At 40.6% G+C, this 23,808-nt stretch overlaps 1 protein-coding gene across 1 annotated transcript; it reads right to left on the bottom strand.

Moving 5' to 3' along the window:
• Positions 1-71: 71 nt before the first annotated feature.
• On the bottom strand, positions 72-23,776 carry LOC103949246. The gene is given in 19 exon segments (XM_048589519.1): positions 72-1,285; positions 1,442-2,563; positions 3,079-3,153; positions 3,241-4,513; positions 5,262-5,340; positions 5,468-5,542; positions 5,705-5,776; positions 10,241-10,334; positions 10,491-11,612; positions 12,128-12,202; positions 12,290-13,562; positions 14,311-14,389; positions 14,517-14,591; positions 14,754-14,825; positions 20,546-21,117; positions 21,632-21,697; positions 21,798-21,907; positions 23,306-23,409; positions 23,514-23,776. Coding segments are annotated over 19 exon segments (6,717 nt in total). The 5' UTR covers positions 23,608-23,776; the 3' UTR covers positions 72-1,000.
• Positions 23,777-23,808: the final 32 nt, after the last annotated feature.

The following is a 23,808-nucleotide window of genomic DNA, read 5'->3' as shown; positions in this document are numbered from 1 at the left end:
TGCCGACCAAATAAGTCAAACTTAAGATCTCTCACTTACATGTAGAGAAATATTGGTAAGTTGTAGTCTCATTTTTAACAAGGACATGATTCTTATTTAAATAATGAGTAATGTTACAAAGACTAAATTTGTAAACAAAATTTGCAAACTAAATGACGTGTCACCAATAGGAATGAGCACATTTATCAACGCTTAAGTCATAATTCAATCATCAACTTCTATGTTATTCAGTTTACAAAATTTTATCTACAAATTTAGTCTTCCTAACATTGTCCTTAAATAATATGCTTCGGATGAAATTATGTCATAATTGTGGCGTCCCGGATCTCTTCATCCATTCAACATAAAATGCTATTGTATTTTATCAAGCAACAGAACCTAACTATCACTACCACTTGTTTTGGATTACATAATTCAAAAACTCAAGTTTTGCCACTTTCTGTGGTAGCTTACTTTACGAGGTGTGGTTTATTAAGATTTATATAGACTTTTGTTGAGTGTCTAATGTGACTTTTACTGATTATTAGAAAGTTTATAAAATTTCATAGACTTTTAATAAGAAAACTAATGAAAATGGATTGAAAACTTTGAGTTATAACCAAAAGGATAAAAAAGTGTTATAAGTGAATCGTATCAGAGGTGACTTTTTAGAATAAAAATGTTCTTAACGTTAAAAACTAACAATACCAAGAATGTTTCGTTAAGACTCCCTTTTAATAATATACTTTTGCGGAAAAGAAAAGAATTAAATGATAAACTTTTGTAGAATTCTACAGAGTTCAATGTTAAAATTATTAAAATTCCGTGGATTGCCATGAAATCTTTATTGACCAATTTATTAGTACGTATTATTATTTTTAAATTTCCATTATTGAAATGGTGATAATGACCATGCCAAAGTGGCCTTATGAGGTGGTGGTAGTGGCAACGATTGTGGTAGAAGTGTCACGTGGTAATTATTGGCAAGATAGTGGTTAAGTTGGTGTCTATTTGGTGATTATCATGGTGGGGGTGGTGTTGAGGTGGTTGAGGAGTAGGTAGGCATGGTGACGCGGTGGTGATGATGGCGGTTTAGGTGGCGGTCATGGTGGTGGTGGTTGTGGTGGTTATCAGCGAGTTTCTTCACCTTCTCACCTTCCTTAATTAGGAAATTTGCATTCTTGGATTTAGAATGGTATTTCGTAACCTTACCAGTTGTTTTCGCGACGGCCCACTTGTATTGTTCAGCCGTAATCACGCCACTCTTGCATAGCGGTCTGATGTGCTCTTTAATGTAGGCTTCCACCTGTAAAGGATTGGAAACAAGTCAGCCCAAATGACATATTTCAATTACCTTAAGTTCATCCACAGAAAATATCCTTTCATACGGGTTTAAAGAATGAAACAAGAGCGATGTAAAGGAATTTAAAGTTTGTTTTAGGGAAACGTGGCTGAGAAATACCTTCTTAGATACAGAACCAACGCTGTTAGACTGATTGTTAGAACCCGTAGTGGATTTCTTCTCCTTTGTATCAACCGTTTCACCTGGTTGTATGTGGTTCGCTGAATCTTCTCTGCCAGAGGAGTTGCATCCACCACTGGCAACAAGCATATTTTTCAAATTGTTCTCCTTACCCAATCCATTTGTTTTTACTGCTTGGTTTGACTTTGGTGCATAATTTTCATTCTCTTTAGAATCTTTATCCTTAACCAAAGCTTCATCAATCAATCCAGATAGCTTTTCTGATGCTTCTGGAAATTTCGTTATCAGTAGTTCTTTATCGGGTCCATACAATTCTTCACATTCTGCAACAGAAAGTTCTTCACCTTCTTTACCGAACAAGGATTCCAGAGGAACGCTAGATTCGTCAGTCCCACCCTCCATGATGGAGTTTTCCAAACCTGAACAAGTATGATTCTCGAGCATGCTGGAAGAATCTTTTTGTACTTCAACAGTCGTCCCTATCTTCTCAGAATCTAGATTCTGATTAGATCTTTCAGGTTGAAGTGTAGAGAACACCAGTTTCAATTTTGGTGCCCCTTCTTCTGGTTGTGGATTGGAGATTTTTGCAGCAGCAGCGCCAATGTAGTCTTCGTCTTCCAAATTATACTCAAAGTCACCATATATGTCCAGATCCGGCTGAAAATCCATTTCAAATACATTATCAGACCCTTCCTCTCTGATATCTAACGAGGGGCCCTCTTCTTCAGCAGGAACTTCCACATTGGGATGTGGACTATTTGGAGGATAATCGGACAGAAGACCAGCATTTCTCAGTGCTGCTTCAATTACAGGATCAGTTGAAAGTTCATCGGCAGCTTGTTCTGCTCTATCAGCAGGGACTGAAGATGGGGATGAACTATTTACTGGGGCTGCACCTGCACTAGACTTCCTATTTTCTGAACGACGCAATATCTCCTGGGAACATAGATTCATATACACTAGCTTGCTGCTTGACCTATCAGCAACCCCCTTTTCTATATTTATTGCATCTACAACAGCTAACTCCGTATCCGCAGTTCTATGGATCACCGGCAGATTTGCTTTCTTCAAAAAGTGCTCAGTCAGACGGTACAGCTGTGTCTGCAAGGCAGATGTTTATAACAAGTCCAAACAATCAATTAGCCTCCAGTTTCATGAAATTAAACAAATAAATGATGTTAAAAGAACTTGTAACTCGTACTGACATAGCCCAAGAAACTCATGTTGGCGCTCTCATCAGAGTGGTAGTAATATCAGTAGCAACGGTTAAATCAATGGTAATGACTTTGTTGTTGTTCGATTGAGGTGGTGTTGGAAGCAGTGGCGTGTCCTAGCTTAGGTTTACTTGATGAATCACTCCTCATGCAAGATTATGAGAAATTAGGGGGCAAGGTTCCTTTCTACCATTTCCTCATAAGAAAGCTCAAAAACCTACCACCTTTCTAATTTTCCATTCAAAGACCAACAGAAGGCAACACCCTTTTCCATGTTCAAAATATTTCTTAATAGAAAGACCTTACGGAGTAACCTATCAAGTATCAAGAGAATTGATTAAATTCGATATCTAGGACGCACCAACATTGGTTAGAAGAAGAGCACACACAAGGTCTTCATACCTGCCTCGCTGATAAGGGGATTTTATTATGACGACTGGGCGCCAAAACCGGCCTCATGTCTATTGGTAATTGAGCCTGCTCAAAGCAACCACAAATTTTATTATATGATCTGCAGAACCAAACAGCATAAACAAATGGTTTTGAAGTAAAGCTTTTACATACTAGCAAAGGGTAATTTGCTTTGAGTGTGTTGTCCTCCTGTTTTTCATTTGTCGTGTTCATGCCTCCCCCACTTTTCCTGGCAAGAACCTCTAGAGCCCATTTTCTTTTGTCAGTTTTATCAACCACTTCACTCGTGGTTTTAGATTTGTAAGCACCAGACGAAGAAACCAAGGACCCTTCCAAGCGTTTGTCTTGATGTACCTTGTTAGATGCAGCGCCATTCTCTGAGCTTGGAACATTATTCTTAGTCCCATATTTCTCCAATGAAGGAACCCGGCCTTTTGATGAAACCGTATTCATTTTTGAGGAATTTGAAGTGGAATAATTAAGAGATGACTCCGAACACTTGTCATTCAAGGCAAGCTGTTTATTATTCTGCTCTGTATTACCAGCAGTTTTAAGAGGTAAGAGAGGCTTAATATCATATTTTCTTGGGAGTACCGATACATCTGCTAAATACAACTTGGAAAGAATTGGATTTGTGGACTGCTTATCGGACTCCTGCTCTGTATCTACATGCTCTGACCTCTCTTTCAGAAGATTAAGAACTGACTTCAAAGTCTCAATCTTTTCAGGCTCTGTAGTTCCTAAGCTGCGATGCTTCCAAAATTCGATTTGCCAGTCCCGGTCCCATGCACGTGTTCTTCTTCCATTGGATGTCCCATAAATCTTTTTTGTTAGATTCTCACGTACTTTTCCCATCTGCAATATTGCCTTCTTTGCGTTCAGTGCCAAATGTGGTACCTTCTAAACAGGTTCAGTTTGAGGTCCCCCTGCTGCAGCAGTCCTAAAGGCATGAAGAAGCTTTGGATTGAAAAGGTTTTCGGCAATAACTTTTTAAGAAATTTTACCGACAGCTTCTCTTATTTCTTTTCTCAGTGTCTGAACTGTCACAGACGAGTCCTTGTCCTCAGCAGCTCTCCTCATGATCTTTTTAACTCTCAAACCAGGCACAGTTTCTTGTTCTTGTGATGATTTATCAGCAGGATTAGAGCGTGCAATCCCCTTAGAAGATTTACGCTTCGTAGTTCTAACAATGCTCATTATATCGGAAGTGGTGTTCCCCTCAACAGGATGAGATGATAACGTGCTATCTTTATGAGCTACAGTCAGGATAGAACAGTTTTCAGAATCATCTGGAACAGATTCTTTGGCTTGGTCATTGGAAGCCATGCGTTGTGTCTTCACATCCTCTCTGATTTTCTTAGCAGAAACTTTGGTCTCAATCTTAGGGTCAGTATCTCCATCATCATCAATGATACGAATGTCATCGCTACCAAAAGGTCAAGGAAAAATAAAGTCAGAACTCTTATTCTACTTGCTATGAAGCATGTAAAGCCAGCAAATCGACATTCGAATTACAAATTCTTCAGGAAAAAGACAATAAAATAGAAGGCTGCTAAAATACAAGTGTGAGGATAGTGAAACCGCTTAAAATTAACCTGCATTTTTGTTCAACCAGTTGAGTTGACTTCTGCTGACATTTTGTTGATGCTTTTTGATATTTTAGTGATGAGTTTGCATTGCATCAAAGGGAAATAAAAGAGAGCTTTTGGGGAATATTTATAAAGCAGAAATTGAAAACTTGTGTTGCATGCATGCATTTTTATGCGAATAGAACAATAATTGGCCAAACCTACATACTGATTTAGTTTAATCTACAAACTACAATAATACAATGGAATTAGAAATATAGTAACCACCTTACTGGAATCTAAAAGACAGGAAAAAGAGAGATGCCCCGAAACCAAAATCTAATACACGATGAACGTGCCAGCGGAATGAATCAAGGTCTACTATGGATAACAGAAAGACAACACGTCCAACATAAAGTAAGAAACATCAGTGACATACAGAGTTGAGGTAGTAGAAAGAAACACAACACAGCCGACATAATTTAGGAATATTAGAACAATTACACGACTGATGGTGACATCATATGAATTGAGGATAGCAGTAACAAAACCTGAGGCTCATAGCTAGCACTAATTGCTGAAAACCGTATAAGAATGACAAGTGACCTGCAATCAATACGCTTTCTCTTTCCACCAGCAGTCGATCCAGGGGCATCCAAATTAGCATCTGGTACAATTTCGTCAGCTGAAAACAGTTCAATAATTAAGCAAAGCACACAAGTGACTGGTGACCAAACAATTTAATTTTTTAAATTTGTTTTGCTTCCACTCCCAAGCAAAAAGAAAACACAGCAAATGATGAATAAAGATACCTATAGGTGAATATCCTTCCCAAGGATCGTGCTGCTTCACATCGTCAGTCACTTCTTTTGGTATGAGAGTCTCAGCTAGAAACATTCAACAATAAGCAAATGGTACGTGAGTGACTGTTGTATTTAATTAGAAAAATAACTCTCTCTGGTCTCTTCCCCGTCCAAAACAGAGAGAGAGAGAGAGAGAGAGAGAGGGAGAGGGGGAGAGAACAAATGATGCTTAAAATAGCTTCATACCTTTTGAAAAATATTCTTCTGAAGGATTGTGCTGCTTTATATCTTCAGTGTCATTATTATTCATGTCAGCAGCTAGAGGAACATAAAAAACAAATAAATAAGTTGAACATGGTAATGATGCAGAATGCATCTCCTAGTTCTACTTGGATTAGCTTTCCTTTTATTAGTTTTCCTAGTTTAGTTAAGATTTCCCCGTTGTTAAAGGATTTCTTATTAGATTTTGCTTTCCTATTTTTCAAAGTTTGTCTCTATAAATAGAGCAGATTGTAATCTTTTAATATAACTTTGATGAATGAAAAATCTCCTTACTAGAACTCCCTGGTTTCTTCCCCTTTCCTTTCGTCTCTTCGACCCCTAATTCGTCTCCTCGATCTTTTACCTCTTCTCGGTTCCGTCACACCCTTGTTTATCCTAATACTACCGCAGTTCTACATCAATTTGGTAATCAGAGCCTACAATCCCTTTCGTTGGCGGTTGACCCCTGCCATGGCACCCCAAACCGTGGCCAACCTTGCAGACCAATGTCATACGTTCCAAAACAAAGTCACGGACAATATCGCGGGCATAGAAACCCAACTCTCTAAACTCAGCACTGACCTCAAAGAAGAGTTGGTACAGGCTCACGCCCATCGTTCAACGACGGACCTTGCCATCACTAAACTTCAAAACTCCGTTCAGTTACTTATCAACCACTTTCGGGTTGAACACGCTGCAACTTCGTCTTCCTCCACCGTGATCCCAAGCTCGTCGACGCCACCACCAACAAGTGGCCTTTTGCCCACTCCACCGGTGGATCCTAAATTAAAGGCAGTGTCCTACGGAATGCCGCTTAGCTCCACGGGGTCTATGCCGCCACGCCATTATAACCAACATACAATAGGTCCTCCTCCAGGGACTCCTCAGGCTCTAAACCTACCACCCGCTCCACATGATCAGTACCCTCCTCCCCCTCGCCAGTTTGACAACGAGATCATCCGCCACATCAAACCTATCGCTCCTACTTTTGATGGTCGTGGGGATCCTACGATGTTTCTTGATTGGATCCAAGCCCTGGAAGATTATTTTGCTTGGTATGATTTGACGGATGCTTATAAAATACGCATTGGTAAGATGACCTTACAGGGAGCCGCTAGACAATATTGGAATTCCGTGGAGGAGCAACTATACCAACTGGGACAACAGCCTGTGACTCTTTGGGACGAGATGAAATTCAAGCTTCGCGAACAATATCTTCCTACATTTTATCGCCATCAATTGTATGATCAGTTATGGACCCTTTCACAAGGAAGTGTTACAGTTACAGAATTCCACGCTCGTTTTATTGAACACAAAATACGTGCGGGGCTTCGTGAAGAACCAGACATCACCATGTCTCGTTTTATTCATGGTCTTCGTGACGATATCAAGCGTGAAGTCCGTCGGTTCCGTCCGTATACGTTGGAAGATGCATATTGCCATGCATTGGAAGCTGAAACCTTTTTGCGCCCACAACGTAGGTACACCGGGACTTCCGGGTATCCTTCCACCTCTGCTCCAAACCGCAGTAATCCAAGTTCCAAATATGGCATCACTGGTCCACATGCTCCCACGGTACCTGCCACAGAGAAAGGACCAGCCCCATCCACGGCTACTCACCTCGAATGCTATCGTTGCCATGCTAAGGGCCACATCGCCTCCCGTTGCCCTCACAGAACTTTAAATATTAGCTCCAACACTGAGGACCCTTGTGTGGATGAGTATGTGGAGCCCCTTGAACCTATTTATGATCCCGACCTTGATAATTGTTGTGAGGAAGAAGCATTGCAACAACTGAGTGTTATGCGTTGTAGTTATTCAGCATCTACACCTCCACCTCCTGATTCATGGAAACGCACAAGTATCTTCCAGACTTATGTCCCTTGCGGTACCACTCGCTGCCAGCTAGTTATTGATGGGGGAAGTACGCTGAATGTTATTTCTAAAGCTGCCGTCGATCGTCTTCACCTTCAGGCCGAACCACATCCCCATCCTTTTCAAGTCGGCTGGGTAGATAAAACTAGGTTACCTGTTACTGAAAGATGTCTTGTTCCTCTTCAATTGGGTCCCTGTCACGAGAAACTTTATTGTGATATCCTACCTATGAGTGTTGCACATGTGCTACTAGGCCGGCCTTGGCTTTATGACCGTAACGTCAAAAGTTGCGGCCGAGAGAACACCTATACTTTCCAACATGAAGGGAAAAATATAACACTCAAAAGTAGTCCTGGCAATCTTTGGCTTAAATATTTAAAAAAATCTTTTGAATTACAAAAATGTTTTATAGAGAAACACATAGAGTCTGTTTGGAAATGCTTCCTTAGAAAGTATTATGCCCATAAGCACTTTTTTTAGGAACTCTTCTATTAAAGGCAACCCAACATTTTGAACAAAAATCCACCCAGAAAAAGTGTTTTTACAGCTAAAAGTACTTATAAGTCTTTATAGAACTTAAGAACTTGGAATAGTACTAAAAATTTTGTTATGCTTCTCACAAAACTAGCTATAAGAAGAAGTGCCCTATATAAAAGCATTTACAAACGAGCCCAAACTCTGTTTACTAAATGGGTAATGGGTTGGCTCTAATCTTAGTATCTATGGTAATTGGTGAATGTATGATGTGTTTGTTTTCCTAGATGCTCGCCTTCACATTCTTTATATTTTGTTAGGTTTTTAACTGTTACAACCAGTACTTCTGTCTGCACTTTGAAGCCTTCCACCTCGGCATAGCTCCGGTTTACATTGCATTCCTTCGCTTCATGGGTGATGCGGCTGAGGCACGAAGCTTCAGCTACAGACTGGAGGTGGGCAGCAACAGCAGGAAACTAATATGGGAAGGAACCCCTCGGAGCATCCGTGACAGCCATCAGAAGGTCAGGGACAGCCATGACGGTCTCATAGTCCAGCGTAACATGGCACTTTTTTTCTCCGGTGGAGACAGGAAGGAGCTCAAGCTTAGGATCTCCGGGCGGATTTGGAAGGACAACAGTGCCTAGATGGAGCCTGGAGGGGTGTCCACACCCAACCTATGCAATTGGTGGAATCTGGAACCACCTTTGCTCTTATGTTCGATGCTCAGTTGTCCGTCTGTTTTGTGTCAAAGTTTGGTGTTGTTTCTTAAAAGTTTGAACTTATGAGCCTATCCTCAGCACTTGAGCTAAAGCTCTTTGGCAAATTTTGGTGGCGTTTTGTGAACGGATACCAGAGTATTTTGGACATCAAAGACTTTTTTTTATATATATACTAACCGATATTCTACGTACTTAAAGGGTGGGAAATTTGAACAAAGTCCTATAATGAGTCAGCAATAATAATTAGGGGTATCGAACTTGCCGACCAAATAAGTCAAACTTAAGATCTCTCACTTACATGTAGAGAAATATTGGTAAGTTGTAGTCTCATTTTTAACAAGGACATGATTCTTATTTAAATAATGAGTAATGTTACAAAGACTAAATTTGTAAACAAAATTTGCAAACTAAATGACGTGTCACCAATAGGAATGAGCACATTTATCAACGCTTAAGTCATAATTCAATCATCAACTTCTATGTTATTCAGTTTACAAAATTTTATCTACAAATTTAGTCTTCCTAACATTGTCCTTAAATAATATGCTTCGGATGAAATTATGTCATAATTGTGGCGTCCCGGATCTCTTCATCCATTCAACATAAAATGCTATTGTATTTTATCAAGCAACAGAACCTAACTATCACTACCACTTGTTTTGGATTACATAATTCAAAAACTCAAGTTTTGCCACTTTCTGTGGTAGCTTACTTTACGAGGTGTGGTTTATTAAGATTTATATAGACTTTTGTTGAGTGTCTAATGTGACTTTTACTGATTATTAGAAAGTTTATAAAATTTCATAGACTTTTAATAAGAAAACTAATGAAAATGGATTGAAAACTTTGAGTTATAACCAAAAGGATAAAAAAGTGTTATAAGTGAATCGTATCAGAGGTGACTTTTTAGAATAAAAATGTTCTTAACGTTAAAAACTAACAATACCAAGAATGTTTCGTTAAGACTCCCTTTTAATAATATACTTTTGCGGAAAAGAAAAGAATTAAATGATAAACTTTTGTAGAATTCTACAGAGTTCAATGTTAAAATTATTAAAATTCCGTGGATTGCCATGAAATCTTTATTGACCAATTTATTAGTACGTATTATTATTTTTAAATTTCCATTATTGAAATGGTGATAATGACCATGCCAAAGTGGCCTTATGAGGTGGTGGTAGTGGCAACGATTGTGGTAGAAGTGTCACGTGGTAATTATTGGCAAGATAGTGGTTAAGTTGGTGTCTATTTGGTGATTATCATGGTGGGGGTGGTGTTGAGGTGGTTGAGGAGTAGGTAGGCATGGTGACGCGGTGGTGATGATGGCGGTTTAGGTGGCGGTCATGGTGGTGGTGGTTGTGGTGGTTATCAGCGAGTTTCTTCACCTTCTCACCTTCCTTAATTAGGAAATTTGCATTCTTGGATTTAGAATGGTATTTCGTAACCTTACCAGTTGTTTTCGCGACGGCCCACTTGTATTGTTCAGCCGTAATCACGCCACTCTTGCATAGCGGTCTGATGTGCTCTTTAATGTAGGCTTCCACCTGTAAAGGATTGGAAACAAGTCAGCCCAAATGACATATTTCAATTACCTTAAGTTCATCCACAGAAAATATCCTTTCATACGGGTTTAAAGAATGAAACAAGAGCGATGTAAAGGAATTTAAAGTTTGTTTTAGGGAAACGTGGCTGAGAAATACCTTCTTAGATACAGAACCAACGCTGTTAGACTGATTGTTAGAACCCGTAGTGGATTTCTTCTCCTTTGTATCAACCGTTTCACCTGGTTGTATGTGGTTCGCTGAATCTTCTCTGCCAGAGGAGTTGCATCCACCACTGGCAACAAGCATATTTTTCAAATTGTTCTCCTTACCCAATCCATTTGTTTTTACTGCTTGGTTTGACTTTGGTGCATAATTTTCATTCTCTTTAGAATCTTTATCCTTAACCAAAGCTTCATCAATCAATCCAGATAGCTTTTCTGATGCTTCTGGAAATTTCGTTATCAGTAGTTCTTTATCGGGTCCATACAATTCTTCACATTCTGCAACAGAAAGTTCTTCACCTTCTTTACCGAACAAGGATTCCAGAGGAACGCTAGATTCGTCAGTCCCACCCTCCATGATGGAGTTTTCCAAACCTGAACAAGTATGATTCTCGAGCATGCTGGAAGAATCTTTTTGTACTTCAACAGTCGTCCCTATCTTCTCAGAATCTAGATTCTGATTAGATCTTTCAGGTTGAAGTGTAGAGAACACCAGTTTCAATTTTGGTGCCCCTTCTTCTGGTTGTGGATTGGAGATTTTTGCAGCAGCAGCGCCAATGTAGTCTTCGTCTTCCAAATTATACTCAAAGTCACCATATATGTCCAGATCCGGCTGAAAATCCATTTCAAATACATTATCAGACCCTTCCTCTCTGATATCTAACGAGGGGCCCTCTTCTTCAGCAGGAACTTCCACATTGGGATGTGGACTATTTGGAGGATAATCGGACAGAAGACCAGCATTTCTCAGTGCTGCTTCAATTACAGGATCAGTTGAAAGTTCATCGGCAGCTTGTTCTGCTCTATCAGCAGGGACTGAAGATGGGGATGAACTATTTACTGGGGCTGCACCTGCACTAGACTTCCTATTTTCTGAACGACGCAATATCTCCTGGGAACATAGATTCATATACACTAGCTTGCTGCTTGACCTATCAGCAACCCCCTTTTCTATATTTATTGCATCTACAACAGCTAACTCCGTATCCGCAGTTCTATGGATCACCGGCAGATTTGCTTTCTTCAAAAAGTGCTCAGTCAGACGGTACAGCTGTGTCTGCAAGGCAGATGTTTATAACAAGTCCAAACAATCAATTAGCCTCCAGTTTCATGAAATTAAACAAATAAATGATGTTAAAAGAACTTGTAACTCGTACTGACATAGCCCAAGAAACTCATGTTGGCGCTCTCATCAGAGTGGTAGTAATATCAGTAGCAACGGTTAAATCAATGGTAATGACTTTGTTGTTGTTCGATTGAGGTGGTGTTGGAAGCAGTGGCGTGTCCTAGCTTAGGTTTACTTGATGAATCACTCCTCATGCAAGATTATGAGAAATTAGGGGGCAAGGTTCCTTTCTACCATTTCCTCATAAGAAAGCTCAAAAACCTACCACCTTTCTAATTTTCCATTCAAAGACCAACAGAAGGCAACACCCTTTTCCATGTTCAAAATATTTCTTAATAGAAAGACCTTACGGAGTAACCTATCAAGTATCAAGAGAATTGATTAAATTCGATATCTAGGACGCACCAACATTGGTTAGAAGAAGAGCACACACAAGGTCTTCATACCTGCCTCGCTGATAAGGGGATTTTATTATGACGACTGGGCGCCAAAACCGGCCTCATGTCTATTGGTAATTGAGCCTGCTCAAAGCAACCACAAATTTTATTATATGATCTGCAGAACCAAACAGCATAAACAAATGGTTTTGAAGTAAAGCTTTTACATACTAGCAAAGGGTAATTTGCTTTGAGTGTGTTGTCCTCCTGTTTTTCATTTGTCGTGTTCATGCCTCCCCCACTTTTCCTGGCAAGAACCTCTAGAGCCCATTTTCTTTTGTCAGTTTTATCAACCACTTCACTCGTGGTTTTAGATTTGTAAGCACCAGACGAAGAAACCAAGGACCCTTCCAAGCGTTTGTCTTGATGTACCTTGTTAGATGCAGCGCCATTCTCTGAGCTTGGAACATTATTCTTAGTCCCATATTTCTCCAATGAAGGAACCCGGCCTTTTGATGAAACCGTATTCATTTTTGAGGAATTTGAAGTGGAATAATTAAGAGATGACTCCGAACACTTGTCATTCAAGGCAAGCTGTTTATTATTCTGCTCTGTATTACCAGCAGTTTTAAGAGGTAAGAGAGGCTTAATATCATATTTTCTTGGGAGTACCGATACATCTGCTAAATACAACTTGGAAAGAATTGGATTTGTGGACTGCTTATCGGACTCCTGCTCTGTATCTACATGCTCTGACCTCTCTTTCAGAAGATTAAGAACTGACTTCAAAGTCTCAATCTTTTCAGGCTCTGTAGTTCCTAAGCTGCGATGCTTCCAAAATTCGATTTGCCAGTCCCGGTCCCATGCACGTGTTCTTCTTCCATTGGATGTCCCATAAATCTTTTTTGTTAGATTCTCACGTACTTTTCCCATCTGCAATATTGCCTTCTTTGCGTTCAGTGCCAAATGTGGTACCTTCTAAACAGGTTCAGTTTGAGGTCCCCCTGCTGCAGCAGTCCTAAAGGCATGAAGAAGCTTTGGATTGAAAAGGTTTTCGGCAATAACTTTTTAAGAAATTTTACCGACAGCTTCTCTTATTTCTTTTCTCAGTGTCTGAACTGTCACAGACGAGTCCTTGTCCTCAGCAGCTCTCCTCATGATCTTTTTAACTCTCAAACCAGGCACAGTTTCTTGTTCTTGTGATGATTTATCAGCAGGATTAGAGCGTGCAATCCCCTTAGAAGATTTACGCTTCGTAGTTCTAACAATGCTCATTATATCGGAAGTGGTGTTCCCCTCAACAGGATGAGATGATAACGTGCTATCTTTATGAGCTACAGTCAGGATAGAACAGTTTTCAGAATCATCTGGAACAGATTCTTTGGCTTGGTCATTGGAAGCCATGCGTTGTGTCTTCACATCCTCTCTGATTTTCTTAGCAGAAACTTTGGTCTCAATCTTAGGGTCAGTATCTCCATCATCATCAATGATACGAATGTCATCGCTACCAAAAGGTCAAGGAAAAATAAAGTCAGAACTCTTATTCTACTTGCTATGAAGCATGTAAAGCCAGCAAATCGACATTCGAATTACAAATTCTTCAGGAAAAAGACAATAAAATAGAAGGCTGCTAAAATACAAGTGTGAGGATAGTGAAACCGCTTAAAATTAACCTGCATTTTTGTTCAACCAGTTGAGTTGACTTCTGCTGACATTTTGTTGATGCTTTTTGATATTTTAGTGATGAGTTTGCATTGCATCAAAGGGAAATAAAAGAGAGCTTTTGGGGAATATTTATAAAGCAGAAATTGAAAACTTGTGTTGCATGCATGCATTTTTATGCGAATAGAACAATAATTGGCCAAACCTACATACTGATTTAGTTTAATCTACAAACTACAATAATACAATGGAATTAGAAATATAGTAACCACCTTACTGGAATCTAAAAGACAGGAAAAAGAGAGATGCCCCGAAACCAAAATCTAATACACGATGAACGTGCCAGCGGAATGAATCAAGGTCTACTATGGATAACAGAAAGACAACACGTCCAACATAAAGTAAGAAACATCAGTGACATACAGAGTTGAGGTAGTAGAAAGAAACACAACACAGCCGACATAATTTAGGAATATTAGAACAATTACACGACTGATGGTGACATCATATGAATTGAGGATAGCAGTAACAAAACCTGAGGCTCATAGCTAGCACTAATTGCTGAAAACCGTATAAGAATGACAAGTGACCTGCAATCAATACGCTTTCTCTTTCCACCAGCAGTCGATCCAGGGGCATCCAAATTAGCATCTGGTACAATTTCGTCAGCTGAAAACAGTTCAATAATTAAGCAAAGCACACAAGTGACTGGTGACCAAACAATTTAATTTTTTAAATTTGTTTTGCTTCCACTCCCAAGCAAAAAGAAAACACAGCAAATGATGAATAAAGATACCTATAGGTGAATATCCTTCCCAAGGATCGTGCTGCTTCACATCGTCAGTCACTTCTTTTGGTATGAGAGTCTCAGCTAGAAACATTCAACAATAAGCAAATGGTACGTGAGTGACTGTTGTATTTAATTAGAAAAATAACTCTCTCTGGTCTCTTCCCCGTCCAAAACAGAGAGAGAGAGAGAGAGAGAGAGAGGGAGAGGGGGAGAGAACAAATGATGCTTAAAATAGCTTCATACCTTTTGAAAAATATTCTTCTGAAGGATTGTGCTGCTTTATATCTTCAGTGTCATTATTATTCATGTCAGCAGCTAGAGGAACATAAAAAACAAATAAATAAGTTGAACATGGTAATGATGCAGAATGCATCTCCTAGTTCTACTTGGATTAGCTTTCCTTTTATTAGTTTTCCTAGTTTAGTTAAGATTTCCCCGTTGTTAAAGGATTTCTTATTAGATTTTGCTTTCCTATTTTTCAAAGTTTGTCTCTATAAATAGAGCAGATTGTAATCTTTTAATATAACTTTGATGAATGAAAAATCTCCTTACTAGAACTCCCTGGTTTCTTCCCCTTTCCTTTCGTCTCTTCGACCCCTAATTCGTCTCCTCGATCTTTTACCTCTTCTCGGTTCCGTCACACCCTTGTTTATCCTAATACTACCGCAGTTCTACATCAATTTGGTAATCAGAGCCTACAATCCCTTTCGTTGGCGGTTGACCCCTGCCATGGCACCCCAAACCGTGGCCAACCTTGCAGACCAATGTCATACGTTCCAAAACAAAGTCACGGACAATATCGCGGGCATAGAAACCCAACTCTCTAAACTCAGCACTGACCTCAAAGAAGAGTTGGTACAGGCTCACGCCCATCGTTCAACGACGGACCTTGCCATCACTAAACTTCAAAACTCCGTTCAGTTACTTATCAACCACTTTCGGGTTGAACACGCTGCAACTTCGTCTTCCTCCACCGTGATCCCAAGCTCGTCGACGCCACCACCAACAAGTGGCCTTTTGCCCACTCCACCGGTGGATCCTAAATTAAAGGCAGTGTCCTACGGAATGCCGCTTAGCTCCACGGGGTCTATGCCGCCACGCCATTATAACCAACATACAATAGGTCCTCCTCCAGGGACTCCTCAGGCTCTAAACCTACCACCCGCTCCACATGATCAGTACCCTCCTCCCCCTCGCCAGTTTGACAACGAGATCATCCGCCACATCAAACCTATCGCTCCTACTTTTGATGGTCGTGGGGATCCTACGATGTTTCTTGATTGGATCCAAGCCCTGGAAGATTATTTTGCTTGGTATGATTTGACGGATGCTTATAAAATACGCATTGGTAAGATGACCTTACAGGGAGCCGCTAGACAATATTGGAATTCCGTGGAGGAGCAACTATACCAACTGGGACAACAGCCTGTGACTCTTTGGGACGAGATGAAATTCAAGCTTCGCGAACAATATCTTCCTACATTTTATCGCCATCAATTGTATGATCAGTTATGGACCCTTTCACAAGGAAGTGTTACAGTTACAGAATTCCACGCTCGTTTTATTGAACACAAAATACGTGCGGGGCTTCGTGAAGAACCAGACATCACCATGTCTCGTTTTATTCATGGTCTTCGTGACGATATCAAGCGTGAAGTCCGTCGGTTCCGTCCGTATACGTTGGAAGATGCATATTGCCATGCATTGGAAGCTGAAACCTTTTTGCGCCCACAACGTAGGTACACCGGGACTTCCGGGTATCCTTCCACCTCTGCTCCAAACCGCAGTAATCCAAGTTCCAAATATGGCATCACTGGTCCACATGCTCCCACGGTACCTGCCACAGAGAAAGGACCAGCCCCATCCACGGCTACTCACCTCGAATGCTATCGTTGCCATGCTAAGGGCCACATCGCCTCCCGTTGCCCTCACAGAACTTTAAATATTAGCTCCAACACTGAGGACCCTTGTGTGGATGAGTATGTGGAGCCCCTTGAACCTATTTATGATCCCGACCTTGATAATTGTTGTGAGGAAGAAGCATTGCAACAACTGAGTGTTATGCGTTGTAGTTATTCAGCATCTACACCTCCACCTCCTGATTCATGGAAACGCACAAGTATCTTCCAGACTTATGTCCCTTGCGGTACCACTCGCTGCCAGCTAGTTATTGATGGGGGAAGTACGCTGAATGTTATTTCTAAAGCTGCCGTCGATCGTCTTCACCTTCAGGCCGAACCACATCCCCATCCTTTTCAAGTCGGCTGGGTAGATAAAACTAGGTTACCTGTTACTGAAAGATGTCTTGTTCCTCTTCAATTGGGTCCCTGTCACGAGAAACTTTATTGTGATATCCTACCTATGAGTGTTGCACATGTGCTACTAGGCCGGCCTTGGCTTTATGACCGTAACGTCAAAAGTTGCGGCCGAGAGAACACCTATACTTTCCAACATGAAGGGAAAAATATAACACTCAAGCCTTCCAATCCAGCCATCAAACCAATTAAGGAGGTTCAACCGACAATGTCCTTAAACGGGAAGGCTTCGGAGCATCGTTTAAGTATCTTATCACCTGTAGATTTTACACATGAACTACAAGACACGGGGGTGGTCTTTGCTCTCTTGCTTAAACCGGTCTCTGAATGTACCCCCACTCCATTGGCCGAACCTATACGGCAGCTACTCACGGAATTCTCTGATGTTATACCTGAAGACTTACCAGATGAACTACCTCCAGCACGAGAGATTCAACATGCCATTGACCTCGTTCCTGGTTCACAACTTCCTAACCTTCCCCATTATCGTATGAACCCACCTGAGCGAGCGGAATTAAATCGACAAATCCAGGGGTTGTTGGCTAAGGGTTTTATTCGTCATAGTTTAAGTCCTTGTGCTGTTCCAGTTCTTCTTACACCAAAAAAAGATGGCTCCTGGCGAATGTGTGTGGATAGTCGCGCCATAAATAAAATTACAGTTAAGTACCGTTTCCCCATACCGCGACTTGAGGATATGTTGGATGATTTGGCTGGTTCCCAATGGTTTTCTAAGATAGATCTTCGCAGTGGTTACCATCAAATCCGAATTCGTGAAGGAGATGAGTGGAAAACCGCGTTTAAAACCCCTGATGGTTTATATGAGTGGCTTGTTATGCCCTTTGGCATGTCCAATGCACCTAGCACGTTTATGAGGGTGATGACTCATGTGTTACGGCCCTATATTGGCAAATTTCTGGTGGTTTATTTTGATGACATCCTCGTATACAGCCACTCTCGAGAAGAACATCTCAAACATCTTCACTCACTATTCTTTACATTACGAGCGGAAAAACTGTATGCTAACTTACCCAAATGTTCGTTTCTTCAACCGCAAGTTCTATTTTTGGGGTTCAATATTTCTGCAGCTGGGGTTAGCACCGATCCCGCTAAAGTGGAGGCTATTACTCGTTGGCCAACACCTACGACATTAACAGAGGCACGCAGCTTTCATGGTCTCGCCTCTTTTTATCGCCGATTTATTCCCAGGTTCAGTACTATTATGGCACCCATAACTGATTGCATGAAACAAGGAGCGTTTCTTTGGACCCCTGCAGCTACCACGGCCTTTACAATTTTGAAGCAAAAGATGAGTCAAGCACCTGTTCTTCGACATCCTGATTTGAATAAAGTCTTTGAAGTGGCATGCGACGCTTCCGGAGTCGGAATTGGTGGCGTGCTTAGTCAAGAAGGACATCCAGTAGCCTACTTTAGTGAGAAACTTAATGCAGCAAAGCAACGGTATTCTACTTATGACAAGGAGTTTTATGCTGTGGTACAGGCCCTTCGGTATTGGCAATATTACCTATTGCCAAACGAATTTGTGCTATATTCCGATCATCAAGCTTTGAAATATCTCCACTCTCAACGCACCATTAGCAGTCGACATGTCAAGTGGTCCGAATATCTACAGATCTTTACGTTTGTTTTACGACACCGTCCAGGTATTGACAATAAGGCAGCTGATGCCCTTAGTCGCGTGGCTACTATTTTGCACACAATGACAGTTGAGGTCACTGGGTTTGATCGTATTAAGGCCGATTATTCGTCGTGTCCAGATTTTGGAATTATTTTCCATGAGGTTTCCAACGGTAACCGTCGTGAGTATGTGGACTTTATTACAAGGGATGGGTTCTTGTTTCGGAAAACCCAATTATGCATTCCTCGTACTTCTCTTCGTGAGTTCCTTATTTGGGAACTACATGGTGGTGGTTTGGCTGGACATTTTGGCAAAGATAAAACCATTGCCTTGATGGAAGATCGTTTCTATTGGCCGTCGTTAAAACGTGATGTTGCTCAGCTCCTCTCCCAATGCCGCACATGCCAGCTAGCTAAATCTCGCAAACGTAACACAGGTCTGTATACCCCTCTACCAATCCCTCATGCTCCTTGGAAGGATATTAGTATGGATTTTGTGCTTGGTTTACCTAAGACTAGTCGCGGCCATGACTCTATCTTTGTCGTAGTTGATCGCTTTTCTAAAATGGCGCATTTTCTACCTTGTGCCAAAAATACCGATGCTTCTCATGTGGCCAAATTATTTTTTGAGGACGTAGTTCGTTTGCATGGCCTCCCTGTATCTATTGTTTCTGATCGTGATGTCAAATTTGTTAGTTATTTTTGGAAAACCTTGTGGAAGCTTTTCGGGACTACTTTGAAGTTTTCCTCCGCTTTCCATCCCCAAACGGATGGACAAACGGAGGTGGTTAATCGCAGTCTTGGAAATTTACTTCGCTGTTTAGTTGGGGATAAGCCTGGTAATTGGGATCTCTTGTTGCCTGTGGCTGAGTTTGCTTATAACAACTCAGTTAATCGAAGCACCGGTAAAAGTCCTTTTGAGGTTGTTCACGGGTTTTCTCCCCGATCACCTGTGGATCTAGTTGCTCTTCCTATGGCTGCCCGCGCCTCCGACTCTGCTACGTCGTTTGCTGAACATATTAGACAACTGCATGATGACGTCCGTCGGCAAATAGCCATGCACACCGACAGTTATCAACTGGCAGCTAATGCTCATCGTCGTCACCAGGAATTTCAGCAAGGGGACTTTGTTATGGTGCGGATTTGTCCTGAGCGTTTTCCTAAGCAAGCTTTTAAAAAGCTTCATGCTCGTTCGATGGGTCCTTATCGTGTCCTTAGGAAGCTTGGGTCCAATGCTTACTTGATTGAGTTACCTGCCACGATGCAGATCAGTCCCATTTTTAATGTCTCTGACTTATCTCCTTATCGGGGAACCTTTTCTCCACCGATGTCGATGGATGTTGCTCAAAGTTCCATTCCTCCTATGGCACCACGACTTCCGTCCACTATTTCTGCCCCTACAGAGCAGATTGCTGACGTTTTGGATCATGAAGTTGTGACTTCGTCTACTGGAGGATTGACCCGTTATCTGGTTCGTTGGGTGGGAAAGCCTGCTACTGAGGATACTTGGATTACAGAAGCAGAATTTCGTGAGTTGGATTCCAGTCTTTTGCACCATTATCAGGATGCTCTTAAGGATCTTGATTTGGCAGCATCCTGTCCTCCTATCATCCATACTTACAAACGTCGTCGTTGTCCTTAATATTGGCTTACTCGCCTGTGTCGAGTTCTTTTCAGTAGGGGAGAATGATGCAGAATGCATCTCCTAGTTCTACTTGGATTAGCTTTCCTTTTATTAGTTTTCCTAGTTTAGTTAAGATTTCCCCGTTGTTAAAGGATTTCTTATTAGATTTTGCTTTCCTATTTTTCAAAGTTTGTCTCTATAAATAGAGCAGATTGTAATCTTTTAATTTAACTTTGATGAATGAAAAATCTCCTTACTAGAACTCCCTGGTTTCTTCCCCTTTCCTTTCGTCTCTTCGACCCCTAATTCGTCTCCTCGATCTTTTACCTCTTCTCGGTTCCGTCACACCCTTGTTTATCCTAATACTACCGCAGTTCTACATCAGGTAAGCATATGAAAACTTCAGTTATATGCTATCCTAACTTGAAATAAAGGAAAAAAAGGAAAAATATGTAGATTACCAGACAAAAACGAGCCCACGGATAACCCAAGATGAAGGCCCACATTGGAGTCATTGTCAGACTGTTTGTTACTAATCTGTGATTCATCAAAGGTCTTTCCAGAAGCATTCGTGATGCCATCAAAACTACTAGGCTCATTCGTTGATCCATCAGTACTCATCCTTAACTGCTTTGGTGCTAAAGAATTTGAAGGTAAACTGGAGGTATCACTGGATAGGGACAGTTTTAGTTGCTGAGCTTCAAGAACTGGTTGGTTAATGTTTCTTTCCCAGGAAGGTTTTTCCAATTTGTGGCTATCGTCAGTAGACAATACCAATTCTTTAGACTTCAGGTCCTTTCCAACTTCACCGGTTGGCAAAATGCTCTCACTTGGTTTTCCATACCCATGATTTTTGCCAGCCATTGAGACCACAACAGCTGTCTCACCACTATCAGCAACAGAAACAGATACCTTTCTAGAAAGATTATCCTCAGCTTCAGGTTCACCATTAGGATTTTCTGGACCATACTGTTTGTTAGACCTCTGGACTGAACCTGCATCTGATTTTTTTGTCATTTCATCAACTAAACATCTACAGAAAGACAAAACAAACCAAAAATTAGGATTAGTTAAAAAAATCAGTATGACAAGTTATATGAAAAGAGGGGACATAGGAATTTTAGGGAAAAAAAGAGAAATGTGTAATCCATTATGCCTAGAAATCTTGAGGTGGATAAATATGGATCGCCAAAGCTCACTAATCAGTCCAAACCTATAGGGGTTGTTCCTTGGCAGCAATTGTAAACATGAATGGTTCTCTTTGTCCCCGAGTCACAAATTAGATGGTATCATTACCTGACTTGACTGTTTAATCTAATTGGTTGACAACTCAAGATAGGGATCTCCACAACAAAAACAAAGCTCCCATAGAAAGGAAAAGGACCGACAACCTAATTATCTCCTTTGACTTAGGGTGCGGCCCATGACAAGTTGTTATTGATATTATAACGAAACAGGATCTATAAGGAAAAGCCACAGACTAGGTTCAGCAAAGGAGGCAACAGTGCAACACCCATGAACAAAGGAATGATCCCCATGTAACCTACCTTGGGCATAACCATGTACTCTCAGATGTGCCCTCCGGATCAAATCCCACACAGAAAGCATGGTACCTGTTTTGATTCAAGTCAAAAAGCAATTAGAAACTAATTTTTTATAAAAGCATTTATTTTAATGGAAAGAGTTCCTATATCACTTTGCTTGATTGTTTACCATAGTTCACATGAATCACAAGCAATTGATGTATCAAGATTGGAATCTCCCTCAATAGCCACTGATCCACTTCGAATTTTGCAGCCATCTCCATCCAAGCATGCAACTGCCTACAAGATGATAAAGTAACATAAGAATTTGGTATCAAATGATCAAATGTTGAAAAGTAAACTTGAAGAAAAAAATAAAGACGCAAATTACAGGATTGGGGAGAAAAGGAAACAGAGGGATCCTAATCAGACCTAAATGGGAATGACTTCAAAACATAGAATTAACCTTAGTCTAACCATTACTTAAAAACCACGCTAACATCCAAACTCATCTTTTTTGTGGAGCACATAGCATTCCCATATTAGAAGGTCCATATCCCGTATAAAGTACTAATTCAATTCCTCTCGGCTGCATCTTGATATAACGGGAATGGCTACAGATTACCCTAATGATGCTTATAAGCACAACACCACGTCTCAGTTGTTAAACCAAAGTACTGGGTCTTCAGAAGAGATCAATGCATGGCACATAAGAAACCCGGGGAACGGAAAAAATTCACAACTCATGGGTCATGACTCAGAAGATTCAGACATAGAGTCATTTAAGGGAAAACAAATTTAGAACCATAAACCACAAGTGAAATATGTAGAATCACCTGACAACACTGCTACGTGAAAGTCAGTACTTTAAACCAAAAAAAACCTTGGAAAAAAATTATCAGGATTGCAAGAAGATTTTAAAAAGAAAACATGCAAGGATAATTACATTTTCATCAATGTAGTATGATGGAAATGAGAGAGTGTTATTCTTCCCTTCAATACACCAATCATCGTCACTGCACAGATGAATATGGAAAAATTAGTCTCTGTTGAAACTTGTCCACAATAATTAAAAAAATAAAAAAAAAAGTCTTGGTTGAAAATTATTTGTACAAAATCTTTGAATTCCAATTCCACATGAACACATGTGATCATTTGATCATTTGTACAAAATTATTTGCATCACTCACCGGAACACATGTGATCATTTGAAATTCATTCTGGCAAAGCGGGCAGAGGTTTGTAATGGTAGCCCAATTGTCAATGCATGTGAAACAGAACCTGAAAAACCCCCAGATGAACCCATGTCATAAAACAAAATTCCTCTCTCTCTCCCTCTCTCTCACACACACACACACACACACACACAAAGCCACACTAAAGCACGTACCAATGCTGGCAGCAATCGAGAATACCCCTGTCGATTATTGCGTATTTAAACACACGAATAAGTAGGTCACAATCCACACTAGCTACAAATGTCTGACTTATTGACACGAACACAGTTCAATCATACACTGCAGCTCTTCAAAATTCAGCCAATTTCCCGAAAAGGAAACTCATTTGCTCCATAAACCCTAAACCCTCAACCTAATCAAGCTACCGGTATATAAATAAATAAGCTATAAATTGCATGAAAAATACTTGCACAGCTCAATTAAAAAAAAAAAAAATTAAAAATTTGAACTTGAAGCTTACATTTTGATAATTCTCATCAACTCCAAAAGCATCTTCCTCTTGCATTGGACTCGTAACTAAATCAACTTCCATTGCATCACCCAACACTCGCAACTTACTAAAACCTAATCAAACAAATAATTACGAAAAATTACAAGAAATAAAAATATGATTTTGTATAATTTAGAGATCAACGAGGAAACGAAAACGACGAGAGCGGAGAGATTACCGGTGAAGCAGAGAGACCGCCATGTCTGTGTATTTCTGGGAGGAGAGAGCGACTGGGACGACGAACGAGTTCGTAACTCGGAAACTCGGAACATGCCACGAACCCCAAATTCAAAATCCAACGGCTCTCCTCTTCCCTTGGAAAAAAAAAAAAAAGGACACCACGTAAATTCAACGCTCACTGATGACGTGTCCTTATAAAATCCAAAACAGCTAATCACAGGACTGATTGTCAACTACGTGACCAACCCATCCACGCGCGTTATTGGGTTGTTGGCTTTATATATAAATATAGT

The sequence above is a fragment of a genome, unplaced genomic scaffold (assembly GCF_019419815.1).
Source record: "Pyrus x bretschneideri cultivar Hongxiangsu unplaced genomic scaffold, Pyrus_bretschneideri_v1 Contig3, whole genome shotgun sequence".
NCBI classification, from domain to species: Eukaryota; Viridiplantae; Streptophyta; class Magnoliopsida; order Rosales; family Rosaceae; genus Pyrus; species Pyrus x bretschneideri.
The sequence above is the reverse complement of the archived record's forward strand: the minus strand, read 5'-3'. Positions and strand labels throughout refer to the sequence as shown.